This window comes from Ochlerotatus camptorhynchus, unplaced genomic scaffold, assembly GCF_037179485.1.
Source record: "Ochlerotatus camptorhynchus isolate MF236.1 unplaced genomic scaffold, CSIRO-AGI_Acam_v1.1 ptg000324l, whole genome shotgun sequence".
Lineage (NCBI taxonomy): Eukaryota > Metazoa > Arthropoda > Insecta > Diptera > Culicidae > Ochlerotatus > Ochlerotatus camptorhynchus.
In genome coordinates, this window is record NW_027040812.1 from 210,406 (window position 1) to 229,095 (window position 18,690).

The window sequence follows — 18,690 nt, forward strand, 5'->3', positions numbered from 1 at the left end:
GAATAGGAATCTTTACACAAGTTTTTAGAGAAATTTTGTTCGAGCCTCCATGTCTGTTCTCTGTGGATGTACTAAAAAATATTCCATACGATTTGAGAGGTAGCAAAACGTCATTATAATTTTCACATCATTTCCATCTGATGGTCGACCGTAACGTAAATTCATCAGTAGGGCTTGGGTAAGCGAATAATCATTCGAACCAAGGATGCGGTTTAGGTGCAGTGCATAAGACCAAAATTTGGTTATAATTTTTTTTTTCAACATTATTTTGTTTTCAGAGTTGATTGGAAATGCTATCTAACATGGAGCTTTAGTTTGATAATTTATTAGCTAGAGAAAGGTCTAAAGAGGGTAGGTTGATAGTTCCGCTAGAGTACGGCAGTATGAAAATTAAATAGACATTGAAAATGAGCGAAGGGCCATTAATGCGACAGTACTGTGCTACCTGACTTATAACGAATATACGTTGTATACAACTACCCCGAATACAACGTATAGTTCGTCTTATTTTACCTTTCAAATGCTATGCAAAATTTATTTATTTATTTCGTCAACCAACGTAGACTAGTACATATTCGAATACAGTTTTGTTTTCTTAAATTTATTTATTTATTTCGTCAACTTTGGACAAAACTGCTTAATTTTTATTAAAGACAAAATTATACTTTTAACTATAATTTTGTCTTTAATAAAAATTAAGCAGTGTCAGCTTTCCTATTTTTTATGAGTTATAATACCTTATGGAGTAAAAATATTGTTTTAGTTTATGTCGAGACATTGTAAAGTCAATGGTTTCGCAGTATTGATTGTAAGAGGCCATCATGCGGTTTAATGGCCCATATTTTGCATAATTTGTGCGATGATGTTTTATGGCAAATAAATTTCGATTTCAGATTTGCCGAGTAGGTGCATGGAAATTTAATTTTGATAAAAGTTCTGTGGAGTCAATGCGCTGCGAAACGATATCGTTTACAAATGAAACCATTGCATATTCACGACGCTCTTTTAATGTTTGTATGTTTATAAGCATGCAGCGTGCTTCATATGATGGAAGAGGAAATGATGTCCAACCTAATTTACGAAGAGCGTATAATAGAAATTGTTTTTGTACACGGTTAGAAAAAAGTACCTTTTTCCTTTACCTTTAAGTTCACTTTTACCTACTTTTGACTAGTTTGTCTCCTTTTCGCCTTCTAATGTTGTCAAAAACGGAGGAGCAAAACCACCCAACAGGGGTAGTAAAGTGCGGGAACTCAACGTTGAGTATAATCATATTTACCTACTTTTGGGTACAACTAACTTACTATTGGGTAGAAAGCTAGTGGAAAATTCCATACGAATTGCCCACAAGTAAATAAAAATTACTTTGGTCCGCTTTACCTACTTTTGGGTTCCTGCACTATAGTGCCGAGATGAGTGAAAAGAACTTACTTTTGGGTACTTTTTTCTTACCGTGTACGGATCTAATCTTTCTTCGTGCGTGATTGAAAAAGGACACCATACAATGCTGCAATATTCCAGTATTGACCTCACATAGGCGATATATAGTGTTTTAATTGTGTATGGGTCCTGAAAGTTATAGCAAAAGCGCTTGATAAAGCCTAGCATGTTATTTTCCCTGTGAATAATTGTGTTGTAATGGTCTATGAAAGTTAGTTTAGAGTCTAAGATAATTCCTAAATCCCTAACTCTTTCACAATTGAAAGATTTGAAGTTGTTCTTTTCCTGCTAAATGATATTAAGTTACATTTTTTTTACATTCAATTCTAGTAGACTTTTTTTGCACCATATGTAGAATATGTGTATTTCATTCCGGAATACATTTATGTCTTCTTCATTTCTTATTTCCAAAAAGAGCTTCATGTCGTCGGCATAAATAAGCAATTTATGTTTTTTGAGAATGAAAGAAATGTCGTTTACGTATAGAATAAAAAGAAGAGGTCCCAAATGAGAGCCTTGGGGGACGCCTGAAGTGACTTGAATTGGACTCGATTTCTTTCCGTTGAATTTAATTATTTGTTGGCGGTTAGTTAAATATGATTCAAGTCATTTCAGGAGCCCTGACTTAATTCCAATTTTTTGCAGTTTAAAGAGTAACATTGGTATGTCAATGCGGTCAAATGCCTTGCTTAAGTCTGTATAGAGAGCTTCTACGTGGTTTCCATTATCCATTGCATTCAATGAATAGTCTATAAATTCAAGTAAATTTGTCGAGGTCAAGCGACCCTTGAAAAAGCCGTGTTGCATGTCAGTAATTTTATTTTTGATTTGGAGAAATAATTTTTCGTTGACAATTGCCTCGAAAAGTTTAGGAATGCAAGAGATAATGGCTATACCACGATAATTACGTACATCAGATTTTCGGCCAGATTTAAAGATAGGCACTAGGAATGAGCTTTTCCAAGTTTTTGAAAAGGTTCCAGATTCCAGGGACATATTAAAAATGGTGTGAGTTCCATTGCTAGACATTTAATAAATACTGGAGGAATTCCGTCAGGTCCAGGACCTTTTGAGGCGTCTAAATTTTTTAAAGCCTGCAAAATATCCTGCACTTGAAGTTGATTGAGGCCAATGTCCCTTAAAACTTCTGGAAAAAAAAATCTGGATCTTCTTCAGAAAATGTCGTATTTCTTGAAAAAAATTTGCAAATAGATTGCAGTTTTTTTCCGAGCTATCACCGACATTTTCGTCGAGATGCATTATTGAAGGAAAATTGTCAGATTTTAATTTGGTTTTTACGTTATTAAAGAAGTTATTTGGACAGGACTTTATTTCATGTTCTGTTTTTGCATTATATTCTTCAAATGCAGTACTGATAGCTAAATTCAGTTGATCGCATATATCCAAATAAATTAATAAATTATTACTACTATTGTGTTTTTTATGAAGTTTGCTTTTTGCTTCTGATTTTTCAAGTTTTTTATTTGTCTGTTATAGCAGACTGGATTTGTGTGTTTCTGTTGCGTATTTTTTTCTTCAAAGGAATTTCTTCCGAAATTTTTTCTGTTAAAATTTTGTAGAGAACGTCTATACTGCCCATAAATGAGAAATTGGCTAATGTGCCTCAAGCACGAAATCGAGAAAAATGCAATTTTAACATTTTTGTTGGTTGAATAAGTTTTACTAGATAAAATTGTCTTTTAAAATATACATAACAGTATTTGCCTATGCCGGAAACATGCCGTTGAATAAAAACAACGAAACTAATAGCCATTTTCTATAAAGGCTGATTTTTAATCATAGTAGCCATTTTTTCAATTACAATCTCAGGGAAATTCACCAAACGGTCATTTGTTTTGGCTAACGTGCATACGTTCTCGTTTATTGTGGTGTGAATTCCAGCTAGATATGGCTTTAAATTATCTACAACAATACGGAACCACTAGTGAAAGTGAGCAGGAGCCAGATGACAGTATTCCGCGTCGTAAACCCACAAAGCGAGAAGCAGTAGCTCTGGAGACTAAAACGATTAAGCGAATAAAACACACAGTGGTGCCTGGAAATTGTGCAGCATGTCCTCTGGATTGTGAATCTAAAATAGATAGAGAAATGCGGCTACGCATCAATGAGTCGTATTGGAACAAGACGCCTGCCGATCAAAAAGGTTTTATCCGGGAAAACGTTCTGCAGATCGAAGTTAAACGTAGACGCATACGTGCCGTTGTGCATCGGAAATGTTTTACATATAAATATCATTTGAAAGATTCCTTTTTCAGTTCGCAGAACGTTTGTGCAACATTTTTTCTGAACACAATTGGGTATGAAAAATCTTGCAGGTATGAATTCTGTTCTTAATAGGCGTAGTATTTGTTTGTAGTACATCAATTGTAAATTTCAGTAATACTATCTCTCGCGCGTTCAAGAAAGAAGCATCGCGTGACTGGAATATTGATAAGAGGGGTATGCTTCAAAAATTAAAGAGCAGAGATCTGAAAAAGATGGTCACGGAAGACATACTAATCCTACGATATCTCACTATCGACGGATCCATGCTCCAAATGTTAAATACTTGCCTTCGGACCTTTCAGCCACTTGGAAAAAAATCCGTTCCCGAAAACGGGAACGGACCGTGAACTAAAAATCACGGCCAGCTATCCAGACCAAAATTTTCTCAAATATACACCGTGAACTATGGTTCACGGCTGTGGTTCACGAATATGGGAACTCTTTTTTTCCCGTGCAGACGCTTGTTTGATGTATATATTGCAAAGCAGACCGATGAAAATACGAAGTGTTCATACCAATATTACTGCGGGTATGTTTTCTTGTATAAATCTGTGGACATTTAAAAAATTATATTTTTTACTACAGCATACTTCGAGCTATGAACATCAAATTCACCAAGCTTGGACTAGAAGAATGCGAAGTATGTGAAATTCACCATCAGCATGTAGCTGAGGCTGGCCATAATCATGATTCACCAACAAACGAACCAGCAATTGATCTTTGTGAAGCCTGCAAAATGTGGCACGATCATAATCTACGGGCACGCACATCTCGCGAAGAATATCAAAAGTATAAAACCAATAAGAAAGCAATAATTGTTCGTTGATCTGCAAAAGGTATTTTTTTGCATTCAATAACAACACATGAATATTAATTGAGTATTGATGTTTATTACAGGTGGTTCAAATACCAAGGATGGACTCTTATAAAACCGTCATATTCACGAAGCGAATAAACATTTTGCACCAAACGTTTGCTCCAGTTGGAGGAGCAAAGCATGGTTTAGTTTATGGTTTCGTTTGGGATGAATCCATTAGCGGAAGAAAGGCATCAGACATCACGAGCTGCTTTCTAAAATATCTGCAAATTGAGCGGAGCGCTAAGCATATTGTGCTTTGGCTAGATAATTGTAGTAGTCAGAATAAGAACTGGATTCTGTTCTTATTTATGATCCTTCTTGTAAATTCAACGTTGCTTGAGACTAACGTTATTGAATTTAAGTATTTTGAACCGGAACACACCTTTATGTCCGCTGATTCGTTCCATCATGCTGTTGAAAAACGAATGAAATCAGCTGATAAAGGGGAAGTTCATACATTTGAAGATTTTTATACTTGTGTCAACACTGCTCAAGAAAATTCCGTCGCAGTGAAAATGCAGGCATTTGATTTTTTTACCTGTGATATGACATGCAAACCGACAACCAAGCTGAGACCTCGACCGAAACTTAATGAGGTGAAGCTTATCATATTTTCAAGAGGATCGTATAATTTTACGTACGCCAATGAATTTTCTGGAGCAACAAAATCGTGCAACTTCTTCACCAGAGAACAAATCAGCAAAAGTTCAATCAGCTGATTTCGAAATTTCATCTACGATGCATTTCCGGATGTTACCAAAAGGAGTCGAACTTACACGTAAGCAAGGAATAATACAAAAAATTCTACCGTTGTTGCCTCCCGACAAAAAAATGTACTGGTATAACTTTCCAACCCACGATGACATATCGGATGAAGAATCATAATACCAATGAAGGAGCATAATAATAATGTGTGATTATATTGTAACATTTACCATTTTCATTTCCCTTGCTCTTTCCATTTATTATACATCAATAAAGCTGTCATAAATAAATAAAAACATTCTTTCCATAATATATTTAATTAAAGAGTCCTGAATCTTCCGATTTTCAACATGATGCCTGTGTCCACTTGACTATAAAACCATCTTACTTGATGTTAAAAAAAAATTCCCTATTAAAAACACACTGGTTGCTGCGCTCGGTTTGAGACTGATCATGCACATTAGACAATTTCTCATTTATATTGCACATTAGCCATCTAGTTTTTCAAGTCGTTTATCCGCACGAATCAATTTTTTCAAAATTGTATACAGTGGGGACCTTGACAAAAGTGCCACATATCAACTAACACCATTTTCTCGATTTTGACAAAAATGGCTTATTAGCCAATTTCTCATTTATGGGCAGTATACCAATTTCGACATTTCCTACATTCCTTAAAATTAATTTCCAATTGACATTGTTTAATTTAAATTTTATTTTTTCGTAGTCTGCTAATTTGTATTCAAAGACTTCTTCGTATTCGCAGTCGTTGGGTCTTTGGTTTTTATGCACAAATAAAGAATATTCAATTGCTGTGTGAAACGCTTCATTTTTCCACAGTGGATTTAATGATTCGTTCACACAGAAATCTTCATAAATATTCGTTAGTAAAAAGTCCAAATAGCAATTTTGTTGGTTTTTGATGTGGTGAACCAAATTACAGTCCTAAATTAGCAGTTTTGTCAAAAATGAACTGCAATGTTTCATTATCCCCAACGACTGGGAGTACATTCATTTTCAGAGTCCAGAATGAAGTCAGCATGGTGTTGATTAAAGACTCCATAGATGTGAACTTTAACCTTTAACCTTAAATTAGACGAGTCATACGTTGTATTCGGGGTAATCGTATACAACGTATATTCGTTATAAGTCAGGTAACACAGTAGTCAAACGCATACTTCTTTAGCTAACTCATACATGAATGGATGAGAAAATTTTAAGCATTTCTTCAAATCTACAGGCAAAAAAGTGCGAGTTTGTCTTGCTCATAATATACACACCAACCAACCAAACCAACACCATCATCGTGTAGATAGAAGTTTCCTCTATCCAATGATGGTGTTGGTTTGCGTGGGTGGCCTTGGCTTTGTGAGTAGAGGGCTTTGGAACGGTTTGTTTACAAATGCTGATGGGTCCTTTTCTATTGTTGATCCAGATGTACTGTCTGCGGATGTGGAATAGTTCTAAGTAGCGAAGTTTCATCACTACCTAAATCCCAAGTTGCCGAATGCATTTCCAGTCGATGGTGTGTTATAATGCAATTTTTTTATTTTTATTTATAAGGCCCCCTCGCCTATTAGTTCATTATTTACAATTAGATCCCTTCCCGCTTTTATTTTTCAAATACAACGTACTATCATAGAGGTAACTCTAAGACCACTGGGTCCCGAAGAAAATCATTATTATTTTTGGCTCACTCAGTACCAGAACAACGGTCCCAAGCAGTCCCAAGCTATTTCACTCACCCCTGCATGTTCTGCATGAATCCACACACCCCTGATGTTATCTGTCAAACTTTCATAGCGAACCAAAACAAACATAGTGTAGTAATAGAATTTCGACTAGAATAGGGTACGTTAATCGTTTGCTTGGGACCAATAGGCTACTAAAGTGGTGAGCCAATTTAAAATCGTTAGTTTCGTATTGATTGTTGGTACAGGTGTACCTCGATATAACGTAACTGTCACTATTGACTTCCACCACCGATTTCTAGCAAACGATCATTCAAACAAGCAAAGTAATAACAACATCGGACAGATGAGATAATCTCCAATCTATAGGTAATAATAATGTATAAGATTCAATTGTTTTAAGCGAGATATTGCCGATGGAAGTCAAAAGTGACAGTTACGTTATATCGAGGTATACCTGTACTATCCCCTATTTGATAAGTTGCATTATTTTCATCTAAACGATCTTTTTGCTGACCACTCTTCTGGTTGCACTGATCAGCACGAACATTCTTTTTTTCGTTCTCCTTGTGCTTCCGCAGCCGGCGTTTGTTGGTATTTTCTTTTCAATGAAATCCTTTGTTGCGTTTGATGAGCTGCAGCTGTTATTTTCGAAAACAAATGTATAGGGTAGAGCGCTACTTCGTCGTAATCGCCCATTTCCGTTCTATTGATCAGAAAAGATCAATAATATCAATGATTTCACCGTGCTTTAATCAATAATAGGTTTGTTCCGATGCGTTAGTTCATTAGCTACAACATAAATCCTGTTAGAGCGCATTGTATGAATATTTACGCTCATTGTTCTCAAAACAAAAGAAGGGCTCCTAGCGAACCCTCTTTTTCTACGTTTATCCGTTGGACGAAGAAAATCTAATGGCGTTTCAATGCGTTAGGACGGAATTAAAACTCGTAGAACGAATTTAGAATCAAGAAGCAGTGTTAGATTTTAGACAATATCTCAACAATTTGTGACTCTTTATCAAATCCAACGGTACGTATGGAAAGGTGAATACATTTGCAAGTCATCTTTGACAGAAATATTCCATTTTTGTTTAAACCCGTTCAGAAAAGAGAGGTAAAGCGCGGGTTGTGCTTAGTAGGACGGAAATTAGATCAAAAACCCTACATGTCAATAAATCATTTCAAAATTATCACGCATATTTTGTAGTAATAATTGAGAAAATTAGTCCCAGAAGAGAATATTCAAATAATATCGTTGTTGGTAGCTTGAATAACAGATTTTTTTTAACCGATCTGTTATTGGTAAATATCAATCTTCCCAAGTAACATTCTTTAACCGGCGCCGGTGGTGTAGTGGTAATCCTAATAAAAAATAACGATAAACGAACGATAACCCAAATCTTTGAACTATTCCACAAATGGTTTGGATGATACCCAGAACACGTCGTTAAGCAAATTAACCATACAATTTTTATTAGGGAAGCGTGACTGCTTTCTCACCCCAATGGGTCAATTGACCACATTGTCAAGTAGTTTTGGCGTGACTTTCTACCAGCGATTTCACAAAACTGGACCAACTAATTTCTATTTTTTATGAAACGCATAAATGTTGGCTACTTTTCTCGAGGTTCTAGAAGAAAAAATCTCAAAATAATGGTTTATTTCAAAGTTCGAGTGTAGTAAACGTCATTTTAACCACAAACGAAGTGACAGACGGAGCGGCTCGAAAACTTTGGTGACTAACCTGCTATTGCAATTTTTCAGTGTACCACATGGCAACACCACTACTACTGGATTGTACCACATGGCAACACTACTACTAGATTGAACTAGCATTTTAACCGAATGTACTAGAATGTTTTGGTTCTATCTCTTTCACTCTACTCAAAACTGAAATGCATAAAAAATGACAAAATGATACGCACTCTTTGCACACTGTCAAAGAATCATTGTACACAAAATCAACTTTGTTCAAATCAAAACAAAAAAACTAACCCATCTGGTGGATGATGGCACAAGCTTCCAAGAAAATTCTATTACAGTTAACCACAATATTTTAATGGATTTCTTCGCCAGTAAGTCGTCTGTCACTTCGTTTGTGATTTTAACTGCTCGAATGAAGTGATTAATTATTGCTAATTTATCGCATTCACAACATATCTTGTGTAGAAAAGTTTGTGCAGTAGCAAAGGAAGGATTTACCCCTGCTTTGAAATTTTCTTATGGTGGTAAGCTCCAACCGGTATTATCCTCGGATTAAATCCCGATCAAGAATGTCTGGCTGCTTTGATGTCGACATGAGTGCTAATCAACGCAACTTTAAGCAAATGTTTTGCACATCATCCAAACAGGGACGGTATTAAAAGTTAATCCGAGTTGAAGCTTACCGCCATTAGTGTACCTATTATAGGTATATATCAACCCATCAACTCATGGACCGGGGACCAAGCGAAAGAAGAAGTGATCCTTGTCGTGATCAATGAATTTATGCCTCAGTAAATTCCGGCGACGCTGACTGAGATTGAACTCAGGCCCTTTGGGGCGAGAGGCAATCACGCTTACCACTACACCACCGGCGCCGCCTGTTAGGAACAGACCTAATACGCTTTAAATTTTTTTTTATCGATTAATCGGATATCATAGGAAAATCGATTCAACGAAAATCTAATCGGGATCGCCCATTACTATTCCACCGCGCTCTTTACAGTTTTTAGTTGTCAAACAATCAAGCATCCGCTTACACTTTTGTCCGGCAAAACTATTAAAAAATACAGAGTTTAAATAGAAATTTATCGTTACTTAATCCTAAATTTGTTCCTATTTATCTGTTGATCGGTGAGTAGCATTTTCTAATTAGTTATCTTTATTCAATCAGAATAAAGCGAATACCGTTCCGCACAGCTGGAAAGTATAACCTCCAAAGTGCTCGTTTGGTTTCAGTTCCTTGAAGCCAAAATCTAAACATGCCAAAGAACAAGAAGCAAGATACTTCGGATTCCGATTCCGGACCAGATGATGTAAGTATTGTCCGGAGCACTCAAATCGTCATTCTAAATAAACGTGGGCATTTTAGCGTACTCCGGTCAAGAAAACCAAAACTGACGGTACTTCCGGCAGCACAACTAATGACAAGGGCGAAGAGGAATGGCCGTTGGACCGCAACCGCAAGGTAACGGTGAGTGAGTTCAAGAATAAGGTCTACGTGAATGTGCGTGAGTACTACGAAAAGGACGGAAAAACGATGCCAGGCAAGAAGGGAATCAGTCTAACGGTGCCACAGTGGAAGAAACTGTTGGAAAACGTCGATGCGATTAACGAGAAGATTAAGAAGTTTTAGGATTCTCTTTATTCGTTCCCATCTTGTCGTTTCTTCCTCCCGAGAGTATTGTTCCGTTCACTGAAAACCGATGCCCCTAATTTTCGATGGGTGCAATCCAGTACCAGTGTTTTAGTTTATAAGGCTGAATCCGCTTCCGGCGCCAGGCTACGAAGGAACTGATGTCCAGGAACGCGGAATCGAAAGATGATAAGTTCTTGTTTGTAGTTGGTAAAGCGACTGTTAATAAATTGTTGCCATTGAAATAAAAATCATAAGTCGATAAAATTTCTTCATCCGAATAGTTTTATCCAGAAAGGCTTCTATGTTTACTCAAGTGAAGTAGGTACTAACAGCCGATGGATGCATTATTTTCCCTTGTTCTATAGAGTTTCATATACACATGGGGCAATTATGCTTCCAGCGGCAATACATAATGACCCGATGTTGTCAGCCCCTTTTTGAAGACATTTTCTAATGTTTTACGAAACCCATGCGCTTTTTCAAGGGTCTTATTGCACCAAAGTGTACCTTAAACACGAGCGTAAACATCAATCTTGAAGATGAACGAGAAATATTTGGAATTACGATTGAATGAAATTACAGTAATGACCGATTTTGTCAGCCCATCTGCGCATCAGACTTTTGGCGTGACGATTTAAAAAAAAACTGGACCAACAAGTTACTATTTTTTTATGAAACGCACAATTTTGATTTTTTTCTTGTGGTTCTAGAAGAAGAAAATCTCAAAATATTGTTTTATTTCGGCATGGCCCTAGCTAACAAGACACAAATCATCGGTAGTAAGGGAGGGGGATTTCTTTATAGAAACATTTCCCCTATCTGATGGCAGTTTTAGCATGGCGTGGGTGAGCTACCTACCGGCAATATGTAGAGTAAAAAGGTAACCACAAGTGAAAACTATTAGCAATTCCGTGGTTTTCCCGTTCATCCCGGAATTTTGGATTTTTCTTCCGATTATGCTATATTCATTTAAATTAAGCATAACATGGCACACATGGCAGATAAGGTTGGCTGTACTACCACAGACAAACAGACATAGCACTCGCAAGTTGTTCATAGAACAGGCATTTAACGGTCATTTTTTTTTGGTAGTGATCACAGTGGCAGCATACACTAGCTTAAACTCTACACTGGACCCCTTTTATTGATAAATTTTACTTCTATGAGCCTCTGTTTTAAATCAACACACAGACTTTCGTAGGCTATGGTGCCCGTTTGGTCACTGTTGTTTTTGTGTTGATTCAAATAGTTTTGATAATATAATTGTGCATTATTTTTTTTTACGGTTGATTTTTGTCCCAGTCTTGTCTTCTGTCGTCACTTATTTTGTAATTTTGTCTTGTGTATTAACCCCAACTTGTCTAATGTATTGTATCAACTTGTGTCTATTGTCCTTCCCCCATCTGTTTTTAAACTCTTTCTTTTACTCTGTTATGACTAATTTCATTGATATATAAAATAGTAGTATCAATTATAGGATAATATGGTTATTTCTACTAATTAATGAATTATTGACAATTACCTCTCATGATCCTTGGCTCCACTATGGTTTTAACTTACCACTTTTTGATTATTTATCAAATACCTCTCCGAGTATATAACTCACAGGTGCCTTGTTGATTTCTGGTCTCTAATGGTTCTGAATTTGTTGATATCCTGTTCGAAGTAATTTTATTCCTTCTCCTTAGTCCATTGAAATCACGTTATAAAAGGGAGTAAAGCATACATAAAGGTAGATTAGTATTAGTTGTACTTGATCCAAACAATAGAAAGAAGCATAGATAAATTAGTTGGAAAATAAAACTAATATATATAACTAATATAACTACTCTTAACTTCACAAGAGATATGTTAGTTTTGATCCGTATTCAGCCCTGCCCGGCCCCTCCAGCACTATTTGCAGCACTTTTTAGTGGCTTGGTCACTTTTTTCAAGCCAGTCACTAAAAAGTCTCCTTTTTTAAGCCCAAGTCACTAAAGTCACTTTTTCTTGTAATTAGTCACTATTTTCAACTTTTTTAGCGTGAATTTATTTCAAGATTGATCATTCTTTGCTTTGTGACGTTTAATCGTCTTTCTCTATCTATACTCTGTACATAGATAGAGAAAAACTATTTTTTCTAAATAATTTCTTGAGTTTTCCAGAGTTTTTCCAGAACTTTAATGGATAAATTCCAAACTTATAATAAGAAAGCTATTTTTAAAATGCGTTCAAAATATGCTTTTTTGGAAGATCAAAAACAACAGTAATCAACTCAAACATGGCAATCAGTTTTAAAGAAACAGCTTTATAATCAAATCCATTGAATGTTGAAGTTTAGCACTTATTGAATTTCTCACTTTAAAAAAGTTAAAGAAAAACGTACTTAAGTTTAATAAGTCCAAGATCAAAAAATATTCAATGTCTTGAAGTTTCGTATTCCAAGTACAAGTTCAAAATATGTAAAATTTTCAAAGTGTCTGAATTAAGGAAAACAAATATATTATGTATTTCAAGTTCGTAATTCACTTTATGGAAGATTAGAGATCTTCATTGCAGTCCCATTCACAAAAAATGTAGGAATTTTGGAGAAGTTCTGAGGAAAGGAAAGAAAAAGCTGGAATTTTCGTGAAGATCCATAAATAAACTGCGGGAACATATGGGAAGTTAGCCCGCTGAAAAAATGGGGAACTTACTGGAAGCTTTAAGAACCTCAAAGCGTTTCCTTTAGCATCCAAAAAATTCAGGAACTTTTATGAAGTTCCTAGAATTTCAGAGAACTTCACAGGTGTCAAGCGAACTTGAGAAATATAGAAAACTTGTGTAAATTTTTAAGAAGTTATAAACACCTCAGAAAAGCTAGATCTAGAGATCTTTGTGGAATTAAGTTAAGTTAAGTTTTCTTTATTAGGGAGGCTTTCAGCCTGAGGCTGGTTCGCCTCCGGCTCTTTGGGAAATTTCAGATCTTAATAGCAGTTTCCGTAACTTTAGCTCAGAGTTTTGGGGCAGTTTAAAGATCTATAATCGTAAATTTAGAAACATTCAGGATAGTTCTATTCACAAACGAAGTGACAGACGGAGCGGCTCGAAAACTTTGGTGACTAACCTACTATTTCAATTTTTCAGTGTATCACATGGCAACACCACTACTACTGGATTGTACCACATGGCAACACTACTACTAGATTGAACTAGCATTTTCACCAAATGTACTGGAATGTTTTGGTTCTATCTCTTTCACTCTACTCAAAACTGAAATGCATAAAAAAATGACAAAATGATACGCACTCTTTGCACACTGTCAAAGAATCATTGTACACAAAATCAACTTTGTTCAAATCAAAACAAAAAAACTAACCCATCTGGTGGATGATGGCACATGCTTCCAATAAAATTCTATTACAGTGAACCACATTATTTTAATGGATTTCTTCGCCAGTTAGTCGTCTGTCACTTCGTTTGTGGTTCTATGATGTGCTGAAAAAAAAAATCGAGAACCCTTAAGATGTTCCGAAAATTTAAGGAAGTACAGAGACCTTCAGAGAATTTATGAAAACTTCAAAAATATTTCAAGAACTTCACAGAAGTCCAGATAATTTCAGGGAAATTTAAAGGTGCTTACGGGAATTCCATTTATTTTCGAGCAGAACCGAGATCTTCAATAGAATTGAGAGCCTTAGGAAAACACCGAAAACATCAAGACAGATCAGAGAATCAAAGGGAATTTCCGGAAACTTGTGCACAGCTCCGAGAGAATTTCTGGAAAGTTCTTTCCTTTATTTAACGTCGGTCTCTGTTCCGCAATCTAGTGCCAATCACCGACGGACATCGATTGCCATCCATTGACGGCAATCGAATGTGCAGGAAGGCAGCTTCCACACCTGCGTAGGATATCGCACCCATTCAACACACATGGGCCGGGACCAACGGCTTTACTTCCCTTCCGAAGAAAGACGTGACCAGAGATTTTTATGCCTCAGAAAAATCCCACCGACCTCGGCTGGGATTGAACCCAGACCCATCGGGGTGTTAGAAAGCAGTCACGCTTACCTCTACACCACCGGCGCCGGCTGTTTTCTGGAAAGTGATAAAAATTATATGAACATCCGGAAACGTCAACATTAGAGAAGTCATATAAAGTTTAAAGAAGTTTAGAGAACTTCAGTGAATTGTTAAACCTTTAGAGGAGATCCATGAAAACTTTAGGAAGCCCTAAAAAGTTCAGGGAAGTTTAAGAATTTGATGCGAAGTATTGTTAGGCTCAGGCTAGTTTTTTAAACTACAAAAGAACTTCAAGCCAGTTTCATTAACTTCCAGGTTAACTTCAGGAAAAAATTGGGAACTTTCAAGTAGTTCTGAAAACCTCAGAATAGTCCATTCCATATTTAACGGAGATTTCCATTGGAATATTCCACAATATTTTCGTAAAGCTATCCTCCGAATTCAATTTTCTTTTAGCTTACCTTGAAATTCTCCACAAAAAGAAAGTATTCTCCGAAGATTCATTGAATTCATTTCAGATTTCCTTTTCAATCTCACTCCTTCCCTTGGAATTCTACTCACATTGAAAGTCTCCTAGGAATTCATTGGCTTTCTCCTCAATAATTCCTTAGATTTATTCTCATAATTTGTTTAGCAAACTCTCATGAATTCATTTGCCGAATTCCTTTGAAGATGTCTTGGAGTTATTCTCAAATTTAATTGTAATCCTCCTTTTAGTATTTTCAAAATCTTTCCAATGACTCGTTTTCTCCCACAAACTTTATGAAATTATGCTTAGAATGTCCTTTGAATTTTCATCTGAAGCTCACAGGAGTTGTGCTCCTAATAAATTCCAAAAGGTCCAAGCGCAATGACAGTGGAAGCGGAACGGCAGCGGCAGAGGAAAAGCCCAATCCGAGTAAGCCTACTTGTCGGATTGAAAACTAGTTAGACCCAAATCGACTTCGGTTAAGCATCTTGATGTCATTTGTGACAACTGTCAAACTTTCCGTTTTCGTTCCGCTTCCGCCCACATTGCGCTTGTGCCTTAAGAGTTTTCATTAAAATTTACTCCTAGATCACTTTTTAGTCACTATTATCACAACTATAAGTCACTATTTGGTCACTTATTTCATCAACATGGTCACTAAAATCACTATTTTTAACAGCAGTGATTGCTACCAGCCCTGTGTTAGACTTTTGAAAATATCTCAACGATTGGTTTCTCTTTATCAAATCTAACGGTACGTGCGGAAAGGTAAATAAATTTGGAAGCCATTAGTGATAATAATAATCCGTTTGGTGCTAAACTGCGCTAGATTAAGAAACACTAAGTGCGGGTTGTTCTTAATTAACCACTTCATTTGAGCAGCTAAAATGACGTTTACTACCACTAGAACTTTGAAATAAAACATTATTTTGAAATTTTTTCTTCTAGAACCTCGAGAAAAGTAGCCAACATTTGTGCGTTTCATAAAAAAAATAGAAATTAGTTGGTCCAATTTTGTGAAATCGCTGGTAGAAAGTCACGCCAAAACTGCTTGACAAAGTGGTCAATAGGCTGGAAATGGAGTAGTTAACCCTACCGTTAGCGTTCTTGTGTGGTATTTTCTCTTGGAGAATTGACAAATTCTAAATGGAACATACTTTAAGCCTTTCGTAATATTTTTCCTGGATCTTGAATTAGGTTTTGCGTTCATCAAATTTGTCTAACTAGCGTCTGGTGGGGCAAGAGTGCCACCTTAACAACTGTACGTTCTATATATGGCAAATAGTGGATAAATATAGGAGTTTGTGCATCGTATTGCAAGTTCATAACGTTGCTTTCATAAATCAGCAATTGAATGCAAATTAAATCTCGTCAAAAGTTGTTTTAGATTTTTACAAAAAAAAATCATCTCAAATCTTTTTTGAGTCTGCCATGGGGCAAGAGTGTTAAATTCTATGAGGCAAAAGGGCCATGCGTCTTAAATGGAGTGAAATCGGCTAATACCTTTTTATAAACATAGCCTTTTAATTATTAATCAAACAGCTGTAATTGTTTGCTTAATTTATCTATTTAATTTTACAATATTATTCAATATATTACAAATAAACCATGTTTACCAATGAGATCAAATGAAAACAATTGTTGATGGCAGGCTTGCAAATACTCATTACAGCTAAAATGCTATTTGCTATGAAATAGTTTAATGATCATTCTTATTTACAAGATGCAAGAAGAGAAGGTAAACTGTGTGCATGACCTGTCAATTTAGCTTTCAGAAGGTCACAATAGCGATTAGCTATAACGATGAGCGAGCAATCACTAATAAAAATCATCATTATAGTAACTCATAGTTTCATAATTACCAAAAATAGCATTTTAGCTGTAATGAGCATTTTGCAAGCCTGGTTAATGATATTTTATGTAGCTGATTAATTTTCCAAATTTTGTGAAAACAAGCTTATCGAAGACTTAAATGCACAACTAAGCAATTTCTTTCATATTTTTGTATAATTGTAGAGAGGAGGGAAGGGTTAAAATGATTCAAATTTCCACGTGGATTATGAAACGACCCCTAACGCGCCCAAGTGGGACGTGGCCAAATCCAAACATTTTGTGCTTCCATTCTTTAGAAAAGCTTCCCAGCGCACTGATTTTAATTATTTATACCGTAAAGTGCCATTATTCTGAGCAACTGAGGCCTAATTTTACGCAGTTTTAAAAATGTCCAACATAATTATAAATTGTATATTATTTATATATAGTTAGATAAAATTGTAATATACTGCAAAATTTGGCGAAATGCGCGGAGTTAAGCACTGCTCAGAATTATGACACTTCGCGGTACCTAATGTCGCTTAAGCACAAATCCGTAGTTCGCTAGTATGGACTAGCGAAGCATTTTAAGAGCGAAGCGTTACGCCTTTTATCTTAACCGGGAATATAGTAATGAATTCTCTATGATATAGGGGAACAGCGACCGTGCCACGTTTATAGAAGCTTTATTCTATTTTTCTTAGTAAAACATTCCACTGATCAGTTCAGTACATAAGTTAAAATAAATACATTTATAAGTCTGCCTCACATAAACTTCTTAAGAAGAGTAATAAATCTACCGCCCAGAACCTCTGCTTCAATACATGTTGCTATTATTCCTGACCTGCTGGAAGCAGCACGTCTCAATCCTACTTCAGATAGACGGCCACCAGGGTGCATGTTATCAAGACTATCAAAAACGGGGTCCACGTTTTAAGGAATCCTTTGATGCCAACATACTTTCCGACAAAGAACATCCAAAACGCCAGCACAACCATATTCCAGTTAGTGTACTGCTTGTACTTCATCAGCGAGAGGGCCATTCCGACGTGCGAGTGGCAATTGTCACAAAACAGGTTATGCATCCGGGTTCCGTAGACCACGGAAGCTTTCGAGACACACTCGTCCCATTCCACGGTGCCACCATCCACGAAGCAGGGATCCAGCTGGAGATATCTGGTGGGCCTACCGAAGCCCATGTTATCCTCGGAGACAAAGTACGGCCCGGCAAAGTCACGTATCACTCCGTTGGACATGGCAATGCCCATGTGGCCGATGAACGGGAAGAACCATGTCAGCACGGGAATCGGTGTCCATACAATACAGAATGGGTACTTATCGGTGGCAAAATTGATGGGGGCAATCGGGCCGGAGGAACTTTCGCTCGATAACCGCCTGCTGCGGTCCATTGTAGAATGGCTTCGAAGTAGCTGGCGGAACGGATTAGGTTGGAGTTTTGCGCTTAATTTCACCGAAATTTATAGTTCGATTTGTCCCAACAGATGTAAACAACAGTTTTCGCTTTGACCTCGGAATCTGACGTAAATACGTGCGTAGGTGTATTTTATGAATGAAGATGTATTGAAATGCCACCAGTTGGCGGTTGGTCACCTATCGGTGAGTAGCGGAAGGAATACTATGAAAACACGGCCGTTGAATTTCACTTATTTTTCGAATTCCGTTCACTTTCGCAAAGACGGGGGTCACTCATGACTCAAATTTTCCTCGATTTTCTTCAAAATTCTACTTAAATATGAGGAAAATTGAGAGCAGTTGCAATCTTTCAGATTGCAGTGAAACGTCAAAATGCTTGACGTTGCGATCTGCAGTGATCGCGATATTCTGGAATATTGTCCAAAAATCCCATGTGTCTAAAAACCTTATTAAAAAATGACAAAAAAATTAGCAAAATTCATCACATTTTATGAATCAAGAAAATCCTATCTTCCGATGCTTACCGACGATAAAAACCACCCCTATTCTGTATTTCGTTTCGAACGAAATTCTCATACAAAAAAATATTTTTTTGTATGAGAATTTCGTTCGAAACGAAATACAGAATAGGGGTGAACACCTGTAAACGTCCACATGTGCAACCTGTACA

At 36.5% G+C, this 18,690-nt stretch overlaps 2 protein-coding genes across 3 annotated transcripts; one reads left to right on the forward strand and one right to left on the reverse strand.

Annotated features, from left to right (window-relative positions):
* The first annotated feature begins 9,698 nt into the window (after window positions 1–9,698).
* On the forward strand, window positions 9,699–10,566 carry Ssb-c31a (single stranded-binding protein c31A). Of its 2 annotated transcripts, none has more exons than XM_065229962.1 (3): window positions 9,699–9,819; window positions 9,925–10,001; window positions 10,058–10,566. In XM_065229962.1, the coding sequence occupies exons 2-3, from the start codon at window positions 9,948–9,950 to the stop codon at window positions 10,319–10,321; spliced, it is 318 nt and encodes a 105-aa protein (XP_065086034.1). In that variant the 5' UTR covers window positions 9,699–9,819; window positions 9,925–9,947; the 3' UTR covers window positions 10,322–10,566. The 2 variants fall into 2 exon arrangements, with proteins under 2 accessions (XP_065086034.1, XP_065086033.1); XM_065229961.1 differs by having other exon boundaries at window positions 9,700–9,819; window positions 9,886–10,001.
* Window positions 10,567–17,257: 6,691 nt separating this feature from the next.
* Window positions 17,258–18,129, reverse strand: LOC135708025 (transmembrane protein 222). Its single transcript, XM_065229963.1, has one exon. It carries the CDS (start codon window positions 17,993–17,995, stop codon window positions 17,456–17,458), a length of 540 nt encoding a protein of 179 aa, XP_065086035.1. The 5' UTR covers window positions 17,996–18,129; the 3' UTR covers window positions 17,258–17,455.
* Window positions 18,130–18,690: the final 561 nt, after the last annotated feature.